Source organism: Stigmatopora nigra, chromosome 21 (assembly GCF_051989575.1).
Source record: "Stigmatopora nigra isolate UIUO_SnigA chromosome 21, RoL_Snig_1.1, whole genome shotgun sequence".
In the NCBI taxonomy this organism is placed as follows: domain Eukaryota; kingdom Metazoa; phylum Chordata; class Actinopteri; order Syngnathiformes; family Syngnathidae; genus Stigmatopora; species Stigmatopora nigra.
Window position 1 is genome coordinate 7872432 of NC_135528.1, and position 24494 is coordinate 7896925.

At 39.9% G+C, this 24494-nt stretch overlaps 1 protein-coding gene and 1 long non-coding RNA gene across 2 annotated transcripts; both read right to left on the reverse strand.

Moving 5' to 3' along the window:
- Positions 1–15925: 15925 nt before the first annotated feature.
- On the reverse strand, positions 15926–18471 carry LOC144214778 (uncharacterized). The gene is made up of 3 exons (XR_013330285.1): positions 18371–18471; positions 16761–16894; positions 15926–16153 (listed from the first exon to the last, which is right to left on the reverse strand). It is a non-coding gene; the product is annotated as an uncharacterized LOC144214778 (long non-coding RNA).
- Positions 18472–21810: 3339 nt separating this feature from the next.
- Positions 21811–22842, reverse strand: sem1 (SEM1 26S proteasome subunit). Its single transcript, XM_077743585.1, has 3 exons — positions 22674–22842; positions 22171–22264; positions 21811–22002 (listed from the first exon to the last, which is right to left on the reverse strand). The coding sequence occupies exons 1-3, from the start codon at positions 22747–22749 to the stop codon at positions 21960–21962; spliced, it is 213 nt and encodes a 70-aa protein (XP_077599711.1). The 5' UTR covers positions 22750–22842; the 3' UTR covers positions 21811–21959.
- Positions 22843–24494: the final 1652 nt, after the last annotated feature.

Below are 24494 nucleotides of genomic sequence, written 5' to 3' on the forward strand. Positions count from 1 at the left end.
AAATGACTGTCATTAGATGCATTTAGCAGCAGAATGTATAGCTATAGTTTCATAAACATCAGAATCAGACACTAGTTAAGGACTAAATGACAGTTGCAAAATTGCATGGACGAGAAACGTTTAGGTTCTGGACGGCCATTGCCATCTCAAAATCGTCCAATCGGGAACCAATGACTTTCACAATGAATCGCAATGGCGGTTTTCAAAGGTTTTGCATTTCCTCACAAAAAAACTATGGATTCTTTCCAAGAAAGCTTGAGGAAACTTTACCTGTGGTACCTGCTCCCCCCTAGCTGTGACCTTTGAACCCTTAGGGACCAAAAACACTGCGTCCAAATGTTTTCTAAAGAGGAGAAAGTTGGAGGAGGAGGAGAGGGGAGTCGAAATAACGGGCAGAAGAGGAAGGGAAAGGAGCTGAGGCTGACTGGCTGAGGCTGGCGGCTGGCCTCCGAGGCTTAACCGCAAGGGCCTAAAGTGGCTCATTGTGGTGGGACTGGCGTCTGTGTAGACTCGGGTCCCTTTACTTTCTCTCCTTTGGACCCAAATTCATCCACGGCGTCCAAGCTAGTCCCTGGGTGGAGAGCTGGAACACGCCAAGGTAGCGTAGCGCGCTAAACAAAGCCTTCCTGTCATCATCTGACTTCCCAAACTTGTCATTTTTGTTTTGTTTTTTAACGCAAACAACCATTTGGCTGCATTTGATTGAACAATCAAGTTTCACTGGCACGGATGTCCAATCCATTTTGAATGGGACGGTTGACTGCATTCTTTTATGATTCAATAACTTATTGACATTCATGAATAATTATTTCTAATCTCATAATAATTCAATGGCTTCAAATTAAAATATACATTGAAACAAGGTTACTTTTTGGTGATTTTTACATTAGATTAAAAACAAGTTTAATCGGATGACTTCTTATTATTGAGAATTCAATTAGTTTAATTCAAAATAACATTTTTTTTTATCTAATATTGCAAAAGAGATGAAGAAATAACTCATGGAAATAATTCATCCAATTTTTTAAATGTAAAACACGTCCTAAACTTCATTTAAAGTTATGTACATTTTGTGATTATTGTGACATTATTTAGCTAAATTCCCCTTAAAAGCAGTTACAGAATTAACAATTTCCTTATTTTCAGTGCTCAAATGCCAAAATAAGTGTAAAATCGCCTCAGTTTTGTCCCACGAGCCGCAGTTTTGACTCCCTTGAGCAAAACAGTCCCAACGACCAACATGAGTTTCTCCTGCATATCCACTTCCAAAACCACACACCAAATTGCTCTTCTCTATTGATTTGTGTGAGGAAACACAAGTGAACAGTAAGATTTTGCGTTCCCAATGTTGAACTTGGCACAAAAAAATAGGAATTGAAATAGCGGGGAACGGCATTTTAAGGATGCAAGTCGTAAAGCTCCAAAAAAGTGTCCATCAAGACTGCATTTTTCCACACACCATCAACTAAATGGCAGAAAGTCAATGATGTCAAGTATTGATCTGCGTAACATCTCTGTTCAATAACCTTTCCAGCTTGTCATTCTGTGGCGGCCTAGTGATTAAAAAAGACGTTTTGCCAATGTGAAAGCGTTCGTACTCGCGACCAACTGATCTCAACCAGCCGTTAGTTACGACTCTTCTCCAAGAAAAACAAAGATATTCAATACAGACGTCTCTCTGGCCTTTCTGAATCTTTTCATGGTCTCGACGACGGTCCTCGACATCCCAAAATGGGGAACTCGAACCCCTTTCCATTTTTCCTGCGCCGAATATTGGGGCTATTATCTCTCGCCGTCAATTGAGGGCGGCGGGGAAGGCTATTAAAGTATCCTCTTGCAAAGGAATAACAATCCCAAGCCGGCGCTCTAAAGTATAAAGCTAGGAATAGGGAGAGGGATTGGGTTCGGATTTTATTCGTCGCTGCTACGTTGGCTGTAAGCTGGTGGCGGACTACATTGAACGGAATCAAAAGTGGGATTGCGTAGCTTCCGGGTAAATAAAAGAATAATATAGTCAAAAGTAGTAGTATAATATACTTGAAGGGGGCTAGAATTAGATAAAAATGTATGTAAAAATACACATTAAGAAGCTAAGAGTACTAGAGAATATGAATAATACTCCATTAAATCAAATCAAAAGCATCACAACGTGTACAAATTGCAATAAATAAGAGGAACAATAAAGATATACATTTCTGCTATGGGAATTCTATCCATCATTTTTTATGACCTCATAATTGTCCACCAATGACGGCAAAAGACGTCCATTCCATTTTAACTGGCTCATTTCAATTGGACGCATTAATATCAAGACTTTTCTTGACAAGCCTTTTAAAATACTGTTGTGTCTTTTTTTTCTTCAATATATAAGTGTAGTAGCTACTTGTAACTGAAGTGCTAAACTATTGTGAGAGGTGATAATGAACAGGTTGACTTAAAGTGCAAGAGTCAGGTTGTTTGACCTAGCTTATTATTCATCAAGCAGTCAAGTGAGCCAATGTCATTTTTGGACATGCGGAGGCTTACATTCCCCCCCGAGGCACGCTCTTATTCACATACTGTACATACTGTATGAGCTCAGGCAAGTGCATAGTATGTATGTCAAGGCCAATTATTCTCAGAAATAGACTATTTTTTTTGCTAATGGATGGTAGGTCATGTCTCATGTTTTAGTATAGAATTCCCATTTTTTCTGCAGTACGTGACCCAGTTCAATACAGTTATATGTGGGAGAGTTTGGTGTTTTGGGGCAAACTACCACAATAGGGGTTGGGTGGGCGGGGCAAACTACCAAAATATGGTTGTGGTGGGTGGGGTAAACTACCAAAATGGGGCGGGGCATGGCAAAATACCAAAATGGGGGTGGGGCATGGCAAATTATCAAAATGTGGTGGTGGGGGCGGGGCAAAGTACCAAAATAGGGGCAAGGGGCGGGGCAAAATTCTTTTTTTAAATATAGTGTAATATAAACAGGCTTACCTTTAACCCATTGGCTTCCATTGAATTCATTAGCCTGTCCAATCCATTTGAACCTGGAGGTTAGCCGTAAATTAATGTTCGTAAAACCTTGGAGTGATGCAATGAGATGAGAATTAATTTTTTAAAAATGATAAAAAATCAAAATAGCAACAATAATGATGAGTTACCTTTGCCTCATTGGTTGCCAGTGACGACCATTGCTTCCAATCCATTTGAACTTGGGAATGACGTCCATGGAACCTTTAAAGCAAAAGTTTCATAGGTTAGTGTTTATTCATCAATGAACATTTCATTTTAAAATGTTTTGACAGAAATAGCACAGGAGGAGTCCCCAAGGAAGCAAGTTCCTTCTAGGGAGGGTCCTGCTGGCACTTCTCGCTTTTGCTACTTTCCACACCCTCGATAAGTCCCGATAGCATCAGGAGTCAGCATCCCTATCAAAGCCAAACATCGGCATGCCCAAATGAGTCCGAGCGGTGCCAGGGTGTTCCCATCATGAACTACGTGAGCTCGGTCGTTTAAAAGGGAAAACACGAAAAACAAGCATCCTCCCCTTTTTTGGAACAGAAAGCCAATATCTACACAGAAAGAATGCAATCCAGCGGTGAAAACGAACCATCGAACGATTCAAAATAGAACGTGAATCCCATTCCGGATTGTGCCACAAATTGTCGCGTGTGAACCATACCAGTCTCATCTTATCAAAATCAACGTTGTAATTGAATCTTCCACTAAAAATACTATTTCTATGACTATTTTGGATGTATCTAGAAAGGCAAGAGGATGTCTGTCGCTAGATGGCACTGTTTGCTTTGCAGAAAAAGGCCATTCCAGCTTGAAAAACTGCTGCAAACAAGAGAAACTATTTGTTTATCCCTTGAATCTAAAAAAAAAGCAATATCTCTATAATATTCACATGTAAGGTCATCAATAGGCGACTTTGTTGCTACACATTGTGCGATATGACTTCAACGTCCGTGTTTACGGCCTTTTTATGTACGCGTGACGATGGTCAGTGAGGTAAACACGGCAGAGAAAATGACAGAGTCAACAAGGTGTTTATGAACCGTATGTGTGTCCTATATGGACACAAAAAAAGTCCACACACAAAAAAGACCAAGCGGATGGACTGCAAAAAAAGGGGCCGGCCCCCTTCCCAACATCTATCTATCTATCTCCGTCTCTATGGGCCCATTTAGTTGGTCTGCTTGGCTTTGACGCTGCCACAGAGGTTAGACTTAATGACACGTTGGGAAAGAGATGGGGGACGTGAGGGAGGAAAAGGGGGAGGGAGGGAAAAGAGGGAGGCTGAAAGGAAAGAGAGAGGAAGAAAAAAATTGAGGATGGATGAGGAGAAGAGGGAAGGCTAGTCGCTAAACACAAAAGGGATTAAAAAGATGCTCATTTATTGGATTTTGCTGTTGTCAACAACAACAACAAAATGAGCTAACTTGCTATTGGACAGATGTGTGTACATAATTATGCAAATCCATTGAGTATTATTCAATTAAATACATATTATTTCACTTATGTGTAACTTTTATTCTCTCTGGGATTGGGCGTTGTCCCAAAGTGTTAGCCCCGCCTACTTGTTTCTAAAACCTATGAGAATTAAACGCACTAAAGAGGAAACTAATTATTTATGTGGCAAAATTGACACACATGCCCAGACAAGAAGGTAAAAAAAATAAAAAATGTATTGTTTGTACACAAACAGATATTTTCATTATCATGAGATGTCCAATGGGTTTGAACTGGGGTTGATTTGCTGCCACCTTCCCCCGTTCAAATGGAATTGGACGTCTACTGTTGAAGTGTTTTGATCTACGATGGCGTCAATGGCAAGTTCCTTTTCATGCAAATTAGCCAGTGAATTTGAACAAGTTAAACTGCAAATGTACTTAAAAAATGGAGTTGTCAGCTGATTGTTGGTCATCAACGGCCGCTGGCGTTTCAGTCTATTTTAAACCAAATAATTAAATACTACTTCATCAAGGGAATAATCAGCTACAAGAGGCTGTCAAATCGGATTTTCATTTCAAGAGCCTCTGCACTAAATTAAAAAAATGTAAGTTGCGGAGACGTCTTTAAAAACTCTACTTCAACCAATGCTATTGTTTGACTCATAACTCAAAACAAGTTCTATTTTTTTAAATTTCCAATGTCATTTTCAAGCGTATTTGGCAAGTTGTGTCATTCCCGATGAGCTAGCTGTTAGCACTGAGTTTTGGCTGAAAAAATGTGGGTAATTGGTGAGAATCTCTGGCTTCCATCAAGACCAGAATTGGCCAAAAGAGAACGCAAACATTTTCCTCCATAATCCCATTTTGGGAGCATCTGGCCGTGGAGTAGTTAAACTGCCACCAAAACGTCAACAAATACTTATTGTGTACAGTCATAAGTAAAGCAGGAAGTGTGCTTGATAACATCCACAAAATTCCATTTCAATTGAAAAGATTTGGGAAGAAAAAGCATATATTCTTTATCCTCTGCCAAAAAATGTCTATTGTTGTCAAAAAATTGGACTTACTAAATCAATACTGACCAATGTCAAGACATGAAACTTTCCTAGGTATGAGTTTATTCAAAGTTCCGAAATAAGTTGCATTTTAGCGGCTTCTACAAAAATTAATACTTCTTTTATTCTGGTTTTCTTGACATTTTACACAGCCTCCCTTTAATACTTTTTTTTTTTTTTCTCCCTGGTCATGATTAGCTCAATTAGCCTAATAGCAAGAGAAAAGTAAAAGACATTTGTAAATGTTGCTTATTTGATATTTAGCTAATTGATTTCAACCAAAGTACCGCGTGTGCAAGCCAGCAAAACATTACCCTCCGATATGAAACGCGAGGGCTGGCGAAAACAGCCACCGCCAAAGCGTAATTGTCGGCGTCGGGCGCCGCCGGTTCATGGCGGGGCAATTATTTATGCGCGTATGTAAATGTTCATATTTAAAAGGCCCAATTAGAATGACGACGACGACGCTGTCTTGGTGGCAAATTAAAAGGGCTGCTGTTTTAAAGGTTAATGAACACCCGCATGCTTGCTAGCGACGTGGCTTGCGTACAAGTACTAAATTGCATGAAAAACATATACTATATCGAAAAATAAATAAAAAAAGCCACGCGTCGTCCACTTAGCCGACGACCAAAAGCAAATAACCTGTGAGTGAGATTACAGACTTGTCAAAGTCGCTTTATTTTGACACATTACAGAATAACCCCCATACACACACATATAGACAAACATACCCACACAGCCACCCACTTTTCAGCCATTTGTTTGATTAGAGTCACAAAGGAAACGTAAAGAGTTGAAGTCTTTACTAGCTAGTAAACGCATTAACGACCGCAGCCTATGTAGCATTAAAGGCTCGTTTGTTTTCTTACTCGTAATTCCCTTTTTTTTAAGTGAAAAGTCCTTTTTATTTGATGGTAACGAGCCACCATGACACGTATTGGTGTGGACTTTGTATAATTCGTAGTGTAAGGCAGTGTATTTTAGTTTTTAAATGTTTGAACCTTAGCCAGAGAGTTTGGAGTGTGGACAGGTTTGTAAAAGGCAATTATATATGTTGAAAAAAATGTATATTAAAAGTGCTTAAGTCAATATGGTGAGTTGACTTGGCTTTTCTTCACTTGTTTGGTAATAAGAAACAGGTTGTGCTATTGGTTTGTTTTGGTTTCTTTAAGTAAGGCTGTCATTTTGGACTCATGTTTAGTGTCTCTGGACTTCGAGGCAAGTGCCACTCAAGGTTTAAATCAGGATTTGATTGTTCTCTGGAGATTTTGTCAAAATTGATTACAAGAAAGTGACACCAAAATCAAAGAAGGACTTCTGTTAAAGTGCGGAAAAATACTCAAAAAATAGGGAGCTTTAGAGTATTGAATTTCTTAATGTTTTGGAAAAGGTCTGTATAAAATATTTTAGAACTGTCAAGTGAAACTTTCTGAGGTGAGTTTATTCGTAGTTACCATTAAATTGTCACAGGGAATATTGATATAGTTTTTTTTAAAATTTAAAAACAAGCCTGATCGAGTTTGTCCAGGTTAGAACGAATGTCGCTTCATCGCCGTGGCAACGCAAAGCCCACATTGCACATTTAAGGGAGAAAAAAAGACAAACGTGGACACTGAGGACCCCCTTGGGAGAGAACCGGATCACATAATCCGGCCTTTACTGTTATTAAGGCCCGCTTCATGGTTGCATAATGAATATTACAAATGGATCTTATAATTACAGGAAGGGTCAGCACTAATATGCACCTTTTAAACATGCATCTATGGAAGTGATTTCAATTTTCACAGAGGAGCTCTCATACCTGTCAACTGGTACGTTCTCGCCGTAATTGGTACAACTGAAAGCCCATTTTTATATTGGTACGCTGTACACATGAAAATGGTACGCTAAACGGTGATTTTGAGAAAAAAAAATAAATTAAGGCACTTTCTAGCCATTTTTCACCATCCGCCATTGTTTCTTCCCGGAAACGCATGTCTGCCAAGTGATATATGTACCGGCGCCTCTGATTGGCTAAAAAAAAAAGATCATGATAAACATTTCGTTTTGTAACACTTTCACCATGTGATTTCCGTTTCCTGTTCCCTTGTTTATGTTTACTTTCATTTTCACTTGTTGTTCGTGATTTTTTACAAAAAAGTAAAGTGGTAAGATTTTCCATGTATTTATACATATATGTAAGGGCGAAAACAAAATTTGGTAAGATCACAAATGGTTCGAGGTTGACAGGTATGAGCTCTGGAATTATTGGATTTTTCGAGGTTGAGCGCTTAAATTGAATTGTACGAATTAAGCGTAGGCTTTAACAAATGATTTTTTTTTTACTTGACAGCCAATGAGATCATCATTAATTTTAGCCAGGAGTTTATAAATCACATCATTTCCTTTTCTATGAGTTTTAGCGTATAATTTGCATAACATACAGAAATAAGTTCATAGTAACAAAAAACTAAATGATTGAAAATCATACATAATAGAATGAATAAATAAGAATGAGAATGTGAGTGTTTATGGAATTAATTGCAAATTGTGAATATATAAAAGAAGTTTTTGTGGACATTATTAAAAGGAATTTTAAAAAAAGGGAAGAACTACAATTTAAATCAATTTAAATAAGTAATATATAAAAAAATATATATTTGCTACATATATTAAAAGGTAAAAACTTTTAGGTCAAAAAAATCATTCAACTATCAAAACACTTCTTAATAACCGTTCAAATTAATTAGTCTCTTAATCGTGTCAGCCCTTAAATAATTTAAAAAGAACATTTTTTTAACTTCTGCGACTTGGTCATAAAACGACATTGATCCCATTGAATTTTTTTCTTTTTTTTTTTTTTTTTTTTAATTGCCCCGCCATCCCGCAGCCAAATGGAGAACAATAGTTCTTAACTAAGCCGCTAATTCTTTTGGAGCTGATGGAAAGTAGGTGGAAAAGAGAACAAAAGCCCACCGCTGTGATTGTGGATTCACCATTAAAAACACAGCTCATACTTTGCTGTCAATACTACGCTGCTGGAATACCATCAAACTCAAATCAAATAATCCTTTCCCCCGTTGGCACGTGTAAAGTACACTCAGAATTTTGACTTAACAAAAGACATTTAAACAGTATTGCCTCTACTTAAGAGTCAATTTTTTTTTCAGGGCCTTTGTTTTACAACTATACTAAAAATGATTTTTTTGGGAGAAAAGCAGAGTAGACGAAAAAAAACCCACGCAAGCCTCGGGGTAGAAGACGCTAACTCCACACAATGAGAACTGGAAGCAAATTAGGGTTCCTACAATCGTTCTTTGAACACATCTTTTGTCGCAATTGAATATTAAAATCAATAAAATTGTAATGGAATATTTCAGGCTACTATTTACTTTAAAAAATGTACTATAAACTACATTGAAAAACAAAAAACTTGCATACAGATGGAAGTAAACATCTCAAAATGGTTTAAAAAACATGTTTAAAATAGAAAATAAACACATTTACAACTACTATAAATTATTTTTGGTGGGTGTCAAGGATGTAGGAAAAAAGCGGAGTACCCAGAGAAAACCCACACAACTCCACACAGTAAGAACAGACCCAAAAACGAACCCACCATCCCAGAACTGTGATCCCTAACTAGTCCTATTCCACATTCCCTTTCTCAAATTTGACTCTCCTCAGTCACACCACCAAAAAACATCCCGCAACTCTTCCAATCTCCAACAGACGCTCCCCGATTTGTCTACTCGAGTAGCACATCCCCAGCACCCCCCTCCAGATCGTCGTCAACCTAGCTGTTTGCCATAACTCCACTCCTGGGAAGCCAAATTCGGGTTGGGCTACCTTGTTTACAAGTAAGATAAATGCATGGTGTAACCTAAGCTGGGCTTGATAGAAAGACAGCTCTCCTCTGCTGATAGTAGTGGCAAAGAGGGGCAATAATCCCCTCTGGACCGGCCGTGGTGATATTATTACTGACAGTCTTCCACCCACCTAGAGTGCACCTGCACATAGACACACCCCTAAGAAATACACACTATACACAGCCAGGTTTTTTGGACACCCACTAGTTTGAGTGCAAAATGCCCACAGCGGATGGCAGAATGCTATTTTCGCAGCAGGATTTCTTAACAAAGTTTTTTTATTTTATTTTTGGGAGGTGGAAGGAAGACAAAAAGGATTAAGCCTTTTAAATGGGAGTTTTTTGGCATGAAGATGCAGATGGGGTCGGCAAGGAGTCGATTGTTTTGAAATTGGAAGGGATGTTGCGGGTTTGTGTGTTTGTAGGGAAAATTCCTCCAGAAGGGGGAAAAGTTGGACTCCCTGCTAAAATCGATCATCTCTTACTCATTTGACTGAAATGGTATCTCGCAGAGAAAATGGCAGCTATCTATCGAGACTGGGAAAGGAGCTTCAAGTCGTATTTGGCACGTAAAATATAAGAAGTTTGATTCTGCCAGTGATGGATGTCCAATCCACTTTGTCAGGGAGGGTTAGCCTGGCTATACAACATGCTTAAATGAATGTTAATTTTGAAATTGTGCAAAGTAATATCTATCATGGAGCCTGTTTTTGTGATATGACAATAGATTAGGTAAATAATTAATAATAATAATAAAAAACCTGATGAATTGAATTGCCCTAATATCTATTTATGGCTATGTGTGACTTGGGCACATTATTTAACTACAAAAAAAACAGGTTTCGCCATTAATGACAGCCAATGACAATCTTTCGACTTCAATAATTTTACAAGGTTTGGTCACATCTTAAACTTTTAGTAACCCCGCCCATAATAAGCCTTAGTATTTTAACTCTAAAAAAGAGAGTCCATGATAGACATGTATTTTATTTAAACTAAAACGACTCCCTTTTCACTTTAATTTTTCAGCCTTAGACGTCCAATCCATCTAATCAAAATGGATTGGTTGTGGCATCCCATCAATAAACGTAAATGAGTTTTTTTTTTAAAAACCATACGCAACAAATATGACACTTCCCAATCCTCCTATTTTTCTATCTTCTTTCAATATAACATATCCATTCCCTTTCTGACCTCCAATTATATCAATTTCCCCACACAGCAAAAAAATGAGATTTGGACACAGAACCAGGGCTACGGGTTCCTAATAGATTTAGCCCGATGCTACGGCCGCCATTTATCCTGTTCCAAAGGCGCACAATGCGGCGGCGGAGTGCTCCTGAATAGCTCGGCCAATTACAGTGCACGCCACTGTGCGTGTGTGTGTGTGTGTGTGTGTGTGTTGGAGCAGACGTAATGGCGAGGAAACGCGCAGCCGCGTGCACTTTGCTCTTTGTAGAAGCCCAGGTGGTTGCCATGGGGATTTGTTTTTTTGGAATTACCCTAACATTTTATTACCCATCATTATGTGTCATTAAATACATACATATTAATGTCAAAAACAGTGTCGGCGGCGGTTTGGGGGGGGAGGGGCGATTCGTGAAATCGGACAAGGAGAAAGACCTGAAAGCGGCTTTGGGGTGGTTTGATGTCGGCTTAACATATTATTTAAGTCGGGTAAATATTATATGGATAAAAAGCCCATGTATATAAGGTAATAAAAAAAATAGTGGGTTTATTTTCCCCGGATTTTGTTTGCGAGTCATCTGATTTTGAGGATTGAACGTGGAGAAACGATACGATACTTTGTAAATCTGATTTTTATTCAGGAAAAAAGAAATGTGGAATTTTAGAAAACAATGTCCAAGTATGTCCTAATAATGTTGTTGCTTTTTATAGAGTTAAAAACTAAAAATCTGCTATTTTTTCAAATTCCGTGACTTGATCGCCGTGCCTGATACTTTGCATATTTTGTTTTATCACTTATGAATCGCTTAAATCATCATCAGTACGCGCTCACGATGTGTGAATCCCTTTTAATCAGCCAACAAGTACGATCACTCGTCACCGGAAAAAAAAAAAAGAGATGATTAGATGATCAACTTAAAGCTAAACGGCAGCCATTTTGCTAATCAATTAGCCTTATGATTATTATTAAGCTACATTATCGCTAGCGGAGTTCAAGCACGCTTGACGCTAAAACAAGACCGCTTGACAAAAATTCAAGTGCGGGTCATTTTTGACGATGGCGTGCGCTTTTAGTACTTTGAATGGCTCCTCTGGCACGCGAGTGGCGCTTTTGGCTTCCCAGTCATTTATTTCGCATGATGTTTTTCGTTGATTGTTTTAGTTTTGTTAGCGTAAGAGTTTATTTTTCATTTCAAGTCACTTTTTCGACTTTCCTGAGTTTCCATCTAAGTACGGTTTAACATCTAAGTACTGTTTAATATCCAAGTACTGTTTAATATCCAAGGACTGTTTAATATCCAAGTACTGTTTAATATCCAAGGACTGTTTAATATCCAAGTACTGTTTAATATCCAAGTACTGTTTAATATCCAAGTACTGCTTAATATCCAAGTATTGTTTAATATCTAAGGACTGTTTAATATCCAAGTTTTGTTTAATATCCAAGTACTGTTTAATATCCAAGTACTGTTTAATATCCAAGTACTGTTTAATATCCAAGTACTGTTTAATATCCAAGTACTGTTTAATATCCAAGTACTGTTTAATATCCAAGTACTGTTTAATATCCAAGTACTGTTCAATATCCAAGTACTGTTTCATATCCAAGTACTGTTTAATATCCAAGTACTGTTTAATATCCAAGTACTGTTTAATATCTAAGTACTGTTTAATATCCAAGTACTGTTGAAACCAGCTCTCAATATTATATTCATGAGAGAATTTAATATCTAAATATCTACTGTTTCCAACAGTACTTAGATATTAAACTCTCTCATGAATATAATTTTGAGAGCTGGTTTCAACAGTAAACTCTCTGTCACCATTTGAGCGGCGACCAAAAGGGACCAAAAGACCGGCGACTAAAAGTCCGAGCACCGGACATCCGTAGCCTTGAAAGGCATCTCTGTTAGAGTAAATGATTGGGCTAGTCCGTTAGCGTTTTGCTAGCAAAAGTGCAAAGAAAATGCAATGACTACAAAAGCAAAGGTTAACATTACCCCCGGCATAAAAACAATTTTAAAAAGGGGAGCAAAGGGTCCGTAATGGCCCGAGGGGCCTTCAAAGAAAATGTATTTTTGTGCTCCAAATAATTCCTAGCTTTTTGCCGCAGTGGCTTTTCAGCTTCCCGGAGGCACAGCGTGAGACGCGCTATTTTTCCCAGCAGGCTCTCTGCTCCTTTCAAAATGGCCCTGGCCGGCGGGGCACACCTCGTACCCCCCTCCCCCCCATCCTCCAAATATTGATGGCGTCTAGTCCGCCGCGCCTTATTGGAAAAACGGCCAAAGTGATGTCTTCTCGGCCTGCCGCTATTTTCTCTCGTGGTACGATAATATTTTACCCGATTAACGATTTGAACCGGTGACATTTTGTTTCTCGCGACTAACTCGCTTACTCGTGACATTTACGGTTTTATTTACGAGACGTTGGGAAAAAAACGGCGTTTATTTCAAATCGACTTTTAGAAGTCGTCGCACTAAAACGGGTAATGATGATAAACCAAGTGACCTTTGAACTTCCGCCCCCTACGGCAAGAATGTCTATTTTTAACCCGGAGCCTTCAAAATAGAAGCCGAGTCCTAAACAAATGATTACGAGGCCACTTAAAGTCTGCCCGTTGACCACCGCGTCGTTATTAGCAGCCAGTAAAAGGAGGCCCCGGGGGGTCAAAAGGTTTAAGGACCTTTTAATAAAAGTGAGGGCGACATGTTGGACGGGCTGAAGAAACTTGGGCTTTACTTTGAAATGCTGACAAGTTAATAATCCCCCTGTGAAAAAGGCCCCACCGCAGCAAAAAAAAATGGCCGGTGTCTCCTGGCTTTTTATTACTCTCATCTGTCGCTCACTCAAATCTTAAGTGGACTAAAAACAGCTGCGGAGTCGTGTTCGGCCTTTATTTCATTTGATTTGGCTTCAATTATATTTCTAGTGACTAATGGGGGGGCCTAAAAAGAAGACAAATTTATGACTTTCAAATGTAAAAGACACTTTTTGGAATAAAACAAGTCTGTTTGCGGTTATGGCTTTGTTCTAGAGGACCGCAAATATACAATTGTGGTCGCTACTGGGTTGTCATTTTAAACTTAAAAAAAAAAAATTCAAAACTTTCTGCAATCTTTGACCTTTGACCTTTTGACCACAAGACTAAATCCCTGTTTCTATTTTTATAATAAAACCTCCCTATATTCATTCTTGCATTATCTTAAACATAAACATACTTAAGAGGTATGCGACCTTTGACCTTCCTCAAATCCCAAACATATTCCATTCAAAACTTGCAAAAAATGATGGCTGATTAGCCGACGACGACGCCAATTGTTTGTGGCAGGCCTCCATTAGCATTTCCGGAGAATGACCTCCCGGCTGCAAAAATTAATTGCACGTCTGGCGCTCCCGAGCTAAATAGTGTAAACGACTCCGACGCGTGCTCGCTGTCACTCCGAAACGTCCTCTTTATTTTCATGCGCCGAGCGGCATCGGCGTAGTGTCGACTGACAGGCCGCCATTGTTTAGGCCACAATGACAAAGTGGGGCAATAACTCTTCCATGGCGCCAATTTCACCTGCGCGTGGCTTCCGTTCGGGAATCCACGCACGGGAACTGGCACCGGAGGAGCTTCTGGGCCAATCTGTTGAGCGGTGGACAGACGGGGGGGCCCATCTATTAGGTCTGAGATGGTCCAGACAGGATTCGGTTCTTGGGGGGGGCAAGGGGGTGGCTTTCCCTTTTCACAAAAACAAGGGCCGTGCTCAGACCCCGCAACCCGAGAGGGCGCGGGGGTCCTCCGGCTAGCCCGGCTTGGAGATAAGTGCAGCCAGATGAGAGTGGGACGCGAGCGTGGGTTGGCGCTTTCCCTCTCTCGCCCCGTTGCATTGTGGGAAAGGATTGCCTTTGAAGGCGAACGAGAGCTTTTCCTGTTCCTCTTCCTGTCGAGCTGCACCTGGACTGAAAGACGGCACCAAAGCGCCATTGACGGAGCCTTGGCGTTTGTCTTAATTGCTTCATTGAAGATCCCGCCGGTGTGGGTGGATGGGTGGCTCACGTGAATACTTTGACAAAATCGGTTTTATTTTTGTTTTTTTTTATTTCGACTGCCAAGGCGAGTTAGAAAGGGATTCGGTTTAACGGTAGTTGCGACTGAGATGAGGGTTTTACCTGTTTTGGGTTTTTTAAGGAGCATTCATAAAGATTTAACAAACTTAGAAGGAATAGATTTCCGATTTAATTGACTATTTTGACTTTTTAATTGATTTTACGGCAAAATTGGCAATTGATTACTGAAAAACGTTGGGAAAAAATATATATTCACTACAAAAAGAGATAAAATATGATTGGTTTCTTTCATAATGAAGGAATTATCCTATAAAGACAATCCAAGAGGTCAATCCTATTCAAATAAATGAAATATATATAGTCTATTGAAAATTAAATCTACCAAAAACGGAATATCAACTGAGTTCCAGAAACAGCCGTCAAATGAAGGCAAGAAATCAACATCTACTGCCACATTGAATCTTCCATCCCAAATGAAATGAGGCATTTGAAGTCATTGGCTGGCAAAAGGGCAAAAGAGATTAGCGGCGAGTCTAAGCAGACGACGGCAAAGACGGAAATGCGTGCTTTAATCCAGCGCGTATCCATTGCTTGTGAACGGCTCCTCTTCTAAATTTGAAACAAACAAAGAGGCCGGTGTGCCTTTCAGCCGCCCGCGGGGGGCGTCTGGATGGCGTCACAGGACGCGGACCGATTGGTACTGACAAACGAGGTAGTCCCCGAGTCCCCCGAGACAAACGACGGACGGACGTCGCTTCCGAGCCAATCGCAAGTTTGTGTATCCGATTTACGCCAACACAAAGTTTGACAGGTGCACGATTTTGTTTACTACTAAAAAAAAGTACCTAAGACTTTTCTTAAAAATGGCCTTAAATAACTAATCCAGTACAAATTCCAGTAAATAAACACTTCATCAATCATTAAAATAAATATCTAACAAATACTACATTGAAAAAAACAACCAATGTCAATACACACTAGTACTCTATTGAAATAATATCAACATATAAATACACGCAATCTAAATTTAAATAATACATCGGCAAATACATGTAAAAAAAGTGTTCTTATTAAATCTAGAAATGTCTACTTTAAGTTCTAATAGTATAAAGTTGATTTACATTGACCTAAATCCTCCAAAAAATGGCAACCAATGAGTTCATATCAACTACTAATGTAGAATGACCAACTATTTACAAATTAGCATCGCAAAAAAATTTAGAATTTTCCCTAAAATCCCAAATAATAACAAATCAATAACTATTTGGAGATGATTCCCTGCCAACCCTCCTAGTTTAATTGGACATCTCTCCCCCACCAATGAGTTCAAGACCTAAACAGTCAATCGGATGCAATGGATTCTTATGCTCGGTGACATACGCGGCACATTCTTTCTTCTCCCCTGCTTTTCGTCACTTTCTCACTTTGGCACGCACACAAGGGCGGGTGGGGGGTGACGGGGAGTCGGCCCTGGGAGGCCCTGCGAGGCCTTGGCCCGCCAACGGCCTCCGTCCGTCCAACTGGTCCCAGTCGCAACGAGGAAACGATTAATCATGCGTGAGCGGCTGTCGAGAAACAGACACTGACTAGTCTACTCTCTGGACAACACCACTCAAGACAAAAAAATAAAAGTACGCCTAAATGAGATGGGTGGAGGACAAAAAGGACTCATTGGCTGCCATTGACGGGGATAGACCTCCAATTATTATGTTTATGAACTAAAAATGGCTGCTAAAGATTTGCTTGAGATTTACTTGAGACCAATGACAGACAATACATTATAAATTATCTCATTGTTTTTTGCACAAAAATAGCAAAAAATGCAACTTTTAGTTTTTTTATGGTGATATATTTTAACAGTCCAGAGTGACTTTGACATAAATTTAATGTATTTTTTAATTAGATTAGATCTTTTTCTTGATTTTAGTGGCAAATTTTGATCATATTTTTCAACTATTTGTTATACAAAGACAGCAAAAGTGAACTTAGGAGTTTGACAGAATTCCAGCTGCTCATCAACCATCATAAAATGTGACACTTATCTCACGCTTCATCATATTTTCCGCCAGATGGATGGTAGCGGCCGATAAAAGCGGGGCGCTCTTAATGTGTCTTGACGTTCAACAAAAGTCTGGTGTTTGCGTAACGTCTCTAGTTAAAAGTCAAACCTACCCGTGTGTGTGTGTGGCAGCACGTCGGATCGGGTTAAATCCTGGACAGGCGTAAGCGACGGTGAGCCGTTGGCGCCAAAGATCGCCTCCTGGATGATCTGGTGGCGTGCTTGTGGAGGTTCGAGCATCGGGTCTCTGGGGGAGAATAATCAGAGGAAAGTGTGAAATACAAAACCAGTTTTTTTGGGTGAGCGGTTTCCACAGTACAGAAGATTTGCAAGGTCACAGTCAAATAAATACATGACGCAAAACCGAGGCACATTTTTTTGTGTAAGATATTTCAAGACAACAATGTGCTTGGCATTACAGTGAAATCAATAAAGAAATAGAAATGAATCACGGAGAAAAAAAGCTATACAAATGTGTGGAAAAATGAGAAAGAATTGAAATAGGGAACAAAACAAGGCATACAATACAGTCTGAAACTTAAAAGTTAGTCAAGTATATTGTATTTTTTTTAAAAAGCATCTAATGGAAAGGGTTGTGTTTCCCCAAAAAATAATAATTAAAAGCTATAATGTTTGTGCTTAGAGATTTTTAGACATTAATAGACTGTCATAAATAGTTTGGATGTAAAATGTAAAATCTAGATGTAAATCTTGGGGTGAGTGTTTTTGGGGTGAGGGTTTATTCATAAATTCTTTAGAAAATACTGTTTCATAAAAATTCAGTCTTTCTCTAACTCACAAGGGTCCCAGGGGTGCTGGAGCCTGCATAAAAACATTTTTTTTAAAAATGATCAGAGGTAAAGATTGACCTCTGACATCATTGTTCCCAAAATGTCTAATAAAAATAAACTATATTTCACATCCATCAATGTAAAATTAGTTCATGTATTCAAACTGAAATCTTTAGAATTCAAACTCGGACAGCCCAATTTTTGGATTATTACCTCAATTATTACTTAATTGAGGCACTTAGACCAGACCCGGGCGACAATGCCGAGTATCCTACTCCGTTGGACCCTTGGGTCTTTTGATAGGACACTCGCTCGCTCGCCATCATCATCATCATCCTCCTCCTTCTGCCTTATCCAAAACCCCGGCAATAAACAGGCAGGCCTTTGTCGCCGGGGTCCGAAGGGTTGCTCCTCATTATTATTTTCTAAAGTAATTACAGCTTATTATCTGTGTTTATTTTAGCGGGGGAGCCAGTGTGCAGGTGTGGGCCACTCTGGATTGCCACCCTTTACTGCTTCACCTACTACCCCTGAGAGTCTTTCTCTTTTTTTTTTTTTTTTCAATTTTTTTATTCTTCCTCACTCCCCTCCAACCCTCATCTTTACTTTTAGGGGGGGGGGGGGGGGGCGTTAGCCGTAGCATTGTGGGCGACAAAAGAAACGTGCAATTAGGGCCATTATAGCCGCAGCTGCTTGCTTCCGAGCCACGGCGGATTGGAGGATTTTTCCGGCTGAAGGAATCACGTATACTACACGTACGCACACGGCTCATTAGTTAAGCAAATACTAGCCTGATGAATTAATAAAGTGCATATTTCTGGTGAAGCATTACTAATAAAGAACTTAGATAGTGACGGGTGACCTTGGCTTTATCTCATATTGCATATTTTTACCTGTCTGGATGACACAAACAGTAAATGAGGTTCACTTGCCTGCATACAGGCTGTGGAGTTTGTATGTTGTCCCAGGGCCTGTGTGGGTTTTCTTCAGGTAGTTTCCTCCAACATTCCAAAGACATGTACGCCAGGCTGATAGGATACTGTAAAAAAAATGACAATAGCTATTATTTTTTTTATGTTTTGAAAGTACTTATGCACCCAAAAAATAGATGGCACCCTAAGCATTCGCCCACATTTCCCATAGCAAAAATCGGCCCTGACAGATTTCTGATTGACACAGTGACTATTTGAATATGCTATGGTTAATTATAGGAATGTAGATTGAATCTGGTTTCTCTGGGCAACATTTTAGAGTTCTCATAGATGCACCCATTTCCAACATGGCCGAAAAAGGCAAGTCGGTTGTGGAAAAGACGAGAAAATAAGGCACGTTTCTCCAATGGAAGCGGCGGGGAGTCTCGCCCACGGAACGGTGGGCCCAAAGAACAATGGATCTGCCATCCCTCGACATCAAGTGTGGTGAAAAAAGCGCCATTGGCTGCCGGGCTCGCGTGTAGTTGCGCGCTTCGCCGCCACGTGGGCGCGAGCGAGGACATTTGCAAGAGGGGGGAAATGCTCTTTTGAACTTGAATGGCACTCAGGCGAGCGGAGACTCCCGCCGAGAAGACTTCTTTAGTTCACCTTCATTGATAATGACGACGGAGCTGTTAGCGTGTGCGTGTTAATTCTGTGGCTACGATGATTCCTGTGGATATTAACCTTCTTCTTTTGATGGGGTTCAAACACAGCGGTTTTAACATTTAAAAAGGAAAACAGAATTAATTGAAAGAACATTTTGAATCAACATTTCACTTTTGAGTTTCAAGTAAGATAAAATACCACAAAATGTTCTTTTTGAGTCAAATCATCAACTATAAAGAATAAATACAATTTTTCTGTAGTTAATCGAGATTAATGTAACAGATAATGCACAAGTTAAATCAACATGAAGAAATGACATTCAAATTATAGACTAGGTGGGTTCCATTGAGGGGGATAGGCGTCCAATCCATTTTGGAGACCAATCCATTTGGGAGACCAATCATTTTGGAGTCCAATCATTTTGGAGTCCAATCATTTTGGAGTCCAATCATTTTGGAGTCCAATCATTTTGGATTCCAATCATTTTGGAGTCCAATCGTTTTAGAGTCCAATCAATTTCAGAGTCCAATCAATTTCAGAGTCCAATCCATTTCAGAGTCCGATCAACACAACCAATGTGTTTGGCCTGACCAATCTTAATGGATTGTCCGTCCATCTTTGTTCAAAAAATGAAGCCACACAACCATAATTAAAAAGAATATCAAGATTCTACCCGTAATAATTTTCCCTATTAAAGCCCATATCCATTTTTTTTTGGCCTTCAAACAAGCACAAAGAACGGCGAGCCCAAGCCGCCAAACGGCGCTCCTTTCATCAGTCAACATCAGCCTTCACTTTCATGTTGAATGACGAGGGTCACAAAGAAACAACAAAACACCGGCCAGGAATTAAAGAGTCGATTACGGCGGATCAAAGAGGAACCGGCGCTGGGAACGCGCCGTCAAATACCCGTGAAAGAAAACTAAAAAAAAAAAAAAAAAAAAAGCCCACCAGGGAACAATCTTCCGCTGTTGGCGCAAACAAAATGGCCGAGGGGCCCTCCTCTGTTGCTCCTATTTAACGATTCTATCGCCTGGCTGACTCTGCGGGTGTCACAATGGTCGTCAATGAGGTCCCGAGGTGATGTACACACACACACACACGGCTATTATAGTTAATTGATAAACTTCATGTTTATTTAATTGACAGCGACCAGAGATTGAATTCCCTTGAAAGTCAAAGTGCACACTTGGGCATCCTTAAAGCACTGGTGTTAAATATAAGGCACAGGGGTCACATTTGGCCCACCACAGTATTTTGTGCGGCCGGCAAAAATATAAATTTAATCCATTTCCTGTAATCCTTGATAAAAGGTATGTACTACTATTATGAAAAAGTTGAGGGTTGATTTTAATATTTGATTTATACAAAAATGCAATGTATATGACATGATTAGAAGAACTATTTCTTGGTTTTCTACTTAAAAATTTATAAAGTAATCAAAAAACCCCAAACAATCAATAAAAAGAATAGTGTTCATTTTCTTTTTAAAAGAATTCTAAAGATTTTTCCTGTTTATGTTCTTCAGTAAAATAGAACATTTTATGAACTGCTCAACTTAATGAGGGTTGTGGAATTATGCATCATTTTCATCATTATAAGAAGGTCTTTTAAAAAAATGCATAAAAAGAAAATACTTACTTTGTTTTTTAACTATAACTAAAGAACAAGAGCATATTTGAGGTTATTTTTAAAACAGTCTGAGCAATTTTTAAATTTGTAAATCAATTAGTCTACTCATCAAAAGAAACCATGTCGACTATGTAGCCAATGACAGCACACTTTGACAACACTGCACAGTATTCACCAATTCTATGCCATGGTAGTTAGCAAAAGAAATGTAAAAACTAACCGTGCCTGTATCCAGAGTTAAACATATCAAAAGAAAGTATCATGGTCATTTTAAAAGACTGCAATTTGTCATTGCACCTCTTTAAAGACCCCCAGACGGACAAAGCGGAGTCAGAAAGCTTTCTGCAGCGGCAACGTGGCGAGGATAAATTGGCCACTGGCTCACTACAAGAGCCCCCGCTGAGCCGGGCCCGGCTGGCAGCGGAGGCAGGCCCGGGCGAGGCGGGCCGGCGGCCCCATGCCGAGACCCCCTCCCGGCCTCTGACAAACACGCCAGTAGATAATCTCTCCTTTGGGTTCTGAGAGAGGGGAAGGAGCTGTTAGGCAGCGCCGAGCGGAACAAGTGGGAGTGTGTGTTGCACACTCGCCGCCGAGTGGGGATGGCGCTTTGACACGGGCTGGAAATAACTACAAGGAAAACTCGGGGCGGCTCGTAACTGGAAAATGTCCATGCTCAATCAACGGGTACACTATAGGTTACAGAGAAATGAGTAAATGGACATTTGACATCAGAGAAAATGGGATTGGTAGGCGGACACTTTTGCAAAAAGTAGGGTTGACATTGTACATTATAATGTATTGAAACAGGGCCAAAATGCAAGAGAGGGGTAAATCCATTAATATATACATAAAACATGAAATCTGCTCTAATTTTTATCGTTTTGAATTGCCATTAAGTTGTTTGGGGATACCATATATACATATCAAAACTAAGCATTTTTTCGCTTTTCAAGAAATTTAGGTTTTCTTAATATTCATGTAGTACTTGACTACTACCTAGATACTTACCTGTAGTCTGCCAGCTAAGCACAGAGTTCAGCCTCAACCTGTAGTAGTACACTAGTACTTGTTTGAAACAAAGATAGTAAATATTACTTCAAGTCTATGAAAAGTCATCACACTGACGGATTTGACCAAAAAAATACTACATGCAAAAGGGGGCAGTTTTCTCCAAACATTTTACTTCAATCATTATGCATTACAACATGAAACCAAAGAACATTAGAAACTCCTCCTCCCTTCCTCTTTTTGTAGCAGGCCTGATATATTCACATAAAAAAAAAAGTCCATATTCTCATCCTCTTGGCCATTATGATGTCTCCATCTTGTAACCATGTTTTTCCAGCTCAGCCCTAGAAAGAAAAGCAATGTTAATTTCAAATGCCTACCTTTAGTACATGTAAAAATTTGAGAAACACGTCTAGATAACAAATATTTAACACACTACATCTTATGATCTACAGAAGAACATTTAAAATCAACAACAACAATATTAAAAAAGAAGGAATTGAAGTGTATACCTTAACTGGTTGGAGAAATCATCCTCAACGTTGTCGTCGTCCCAGTTATCTTCCCAAACATGGGCATCTTCATCTTCGTACATCCCGGTCCAATCTGAATATATCCGTAAGAATGCGTCGAAAATGTCAAACGGACATTTGACGGAGGAAAATGCTTTTGAAGAGCGGAAAAACGTCGACAACCCCAGTCGAGTCTCATTAGGAAATCCTGTTCAGCTGCGTTTCTGTACGGACGCCATACTCGTAGCTTGTGGCCGCTAATATAACCAAAAATAACTGGAAATGTATTTTTAGTGAATGTATCCACCCGATAATCGGTTAAGTCTCCTTTTAGGGTATTTTTCCGGCCGTTTATTGCTTCGTTTTAGGGCAGTAAGTGGGATGTTTACTGCTAAGGCTAAGATAGCATGGCTAGGCGAGCTGAGTCACTCTAACCGCGTCAAGATTCACAAACAAAGAGTGAAATCAGACAAATATGAGTTTGGAGTTATTGATATGCTTACCTTCGGCTGGGAATTCTTCAAATTCGTCGTCTTCCTCCAGTAAACCCAGATCGACGGTTTGCTTTTTGTCGGTCATGTTCACTTGCCGGCGTGTTGCAGCTGTTTTGATGATTAGTAAAAATGGAGACGGCGCTTTGCATTGTGGGAAGGAAAAGGGGCGGTGGCTGGGTAGTGGAGTTCAACTGTATGCGCAAATGCGCAATTGAAGCGCTAATAAAGTAGTAAATTGCTCTGGATATTATATTTGTGTGTTGTTGTTTTTGTGACCTCATATCTACACAACAATTGAATATCCAATCCATTTTAAGAAACCAGGTTGTTTTTAATATCAATTTCTCACTTTGACTAACTACCACAGCACACACCCTGACATGAATACCTGAAATGATAGTGAATGAGTGAAGCTAATGAAAACTTTTCCTCCGAATGTAGTCTGTCACGTTCCTTTCTCCCATTAACTTTTCTCATATACTCAACAGTATAAAAGCTCTTTTATGAAAAGCAGTCACTTATAAGCAAGGGTAATTCATTTCCTAACAAATACATCCCGCATTCCATAGGCCTGCTCCGATAATAACGCAGCAGCCACAACTTAGCTTTCCTCTCAATGAAACAGCTCATTTACTCCAAAACCACCGGCACCGCAATGAAAATGACTTTGACTGCTACTGTCATTTGTTGACGGATGAAGAAAACCTCAACTTAAGAGCGCTTATCCGCTTTTATTTTGTAACGACCTTCGAGTTGCCGCAACATGATGGAGCAAAGCAAACTGGACAGATGGAAAAAAACATAGCAATAGGTTTGGCAGAGGACAGATTTCAAATAGGATTTTTTAAATGACCATTTAAAACTGTCGTTTCAATTCTTAGTGAATCTTGTTGCTGCATTCCTGGGAGTCAAAGCACTCCCGGTTGCCAGTGTCACTCAGTCAGCGCAGGTGAAGTCCTGGGAAAGGGCCTCCGTGTCCAACCGGCATACCTGAGACTGCAGTTACATGGCGGCTGGCGCCTGGAGTCTCTCGTCTCCGAAAGGACAGACTCCAACCAGAGCGCCTCGCGTCTGACTGGACGCATCACATTTCTCCACTAAGACAATTCCCCCCCTGGGGAAGGACGGATCAGGGGCACTTGCAAGTGCACTTAGATCAAGATTCCAGGTCTCTCCCTGAGGGCAAGGTTGAAAAGTGCGGCGCATCCAGAGATTAGCTTCCTAAAATAAAGCTTTGTTTGCTCTCAAAGTTCAAGGAAAGTGATTTGTTATGTCATATTTTTTAATAAATGTTCACCATATTTTGAATCCTAACTCATTGATGGCAATGTGCTTTTACCTTGTTCATAACTTTCTGGTTGTGTACACTAGCAATAAAACAAGATAAACCCTTACTTTTGCCAAGCCCACGTCAACATGAAGATCAGAACATTTTCTGACCTAAATAGCTGTCATTGTTCCCAAACGACAAGCCGGACCCCCCATATTTCATTCCTCTCCTGCTGATAGCATTATTCAGCAGCGTCCTGATAATACACCAAATATGCAACTTAAACCCGAGCGAGCCTAAGCCGGCGATTTGGACAGGATTACCCGCACAGGCATCAGATTGTGCCGTCACCCGGGGCCATTAGCCCGTTGGCAAACTGTACCTGAAGCTCCAGATGATGGAGGCTTTTCAAGATGGACGTGGGGGCCAAATATGAAACTTGAATTCTTCCTGGACGGACGTCCCGGTGAATGGAGACTTGTGTACGGGCGCTTTTATTTTTCCGCGTCTATTCGATACCGTTTGAGGAATGGACGCATCCGTTTTCTTTTCTTAGGGGA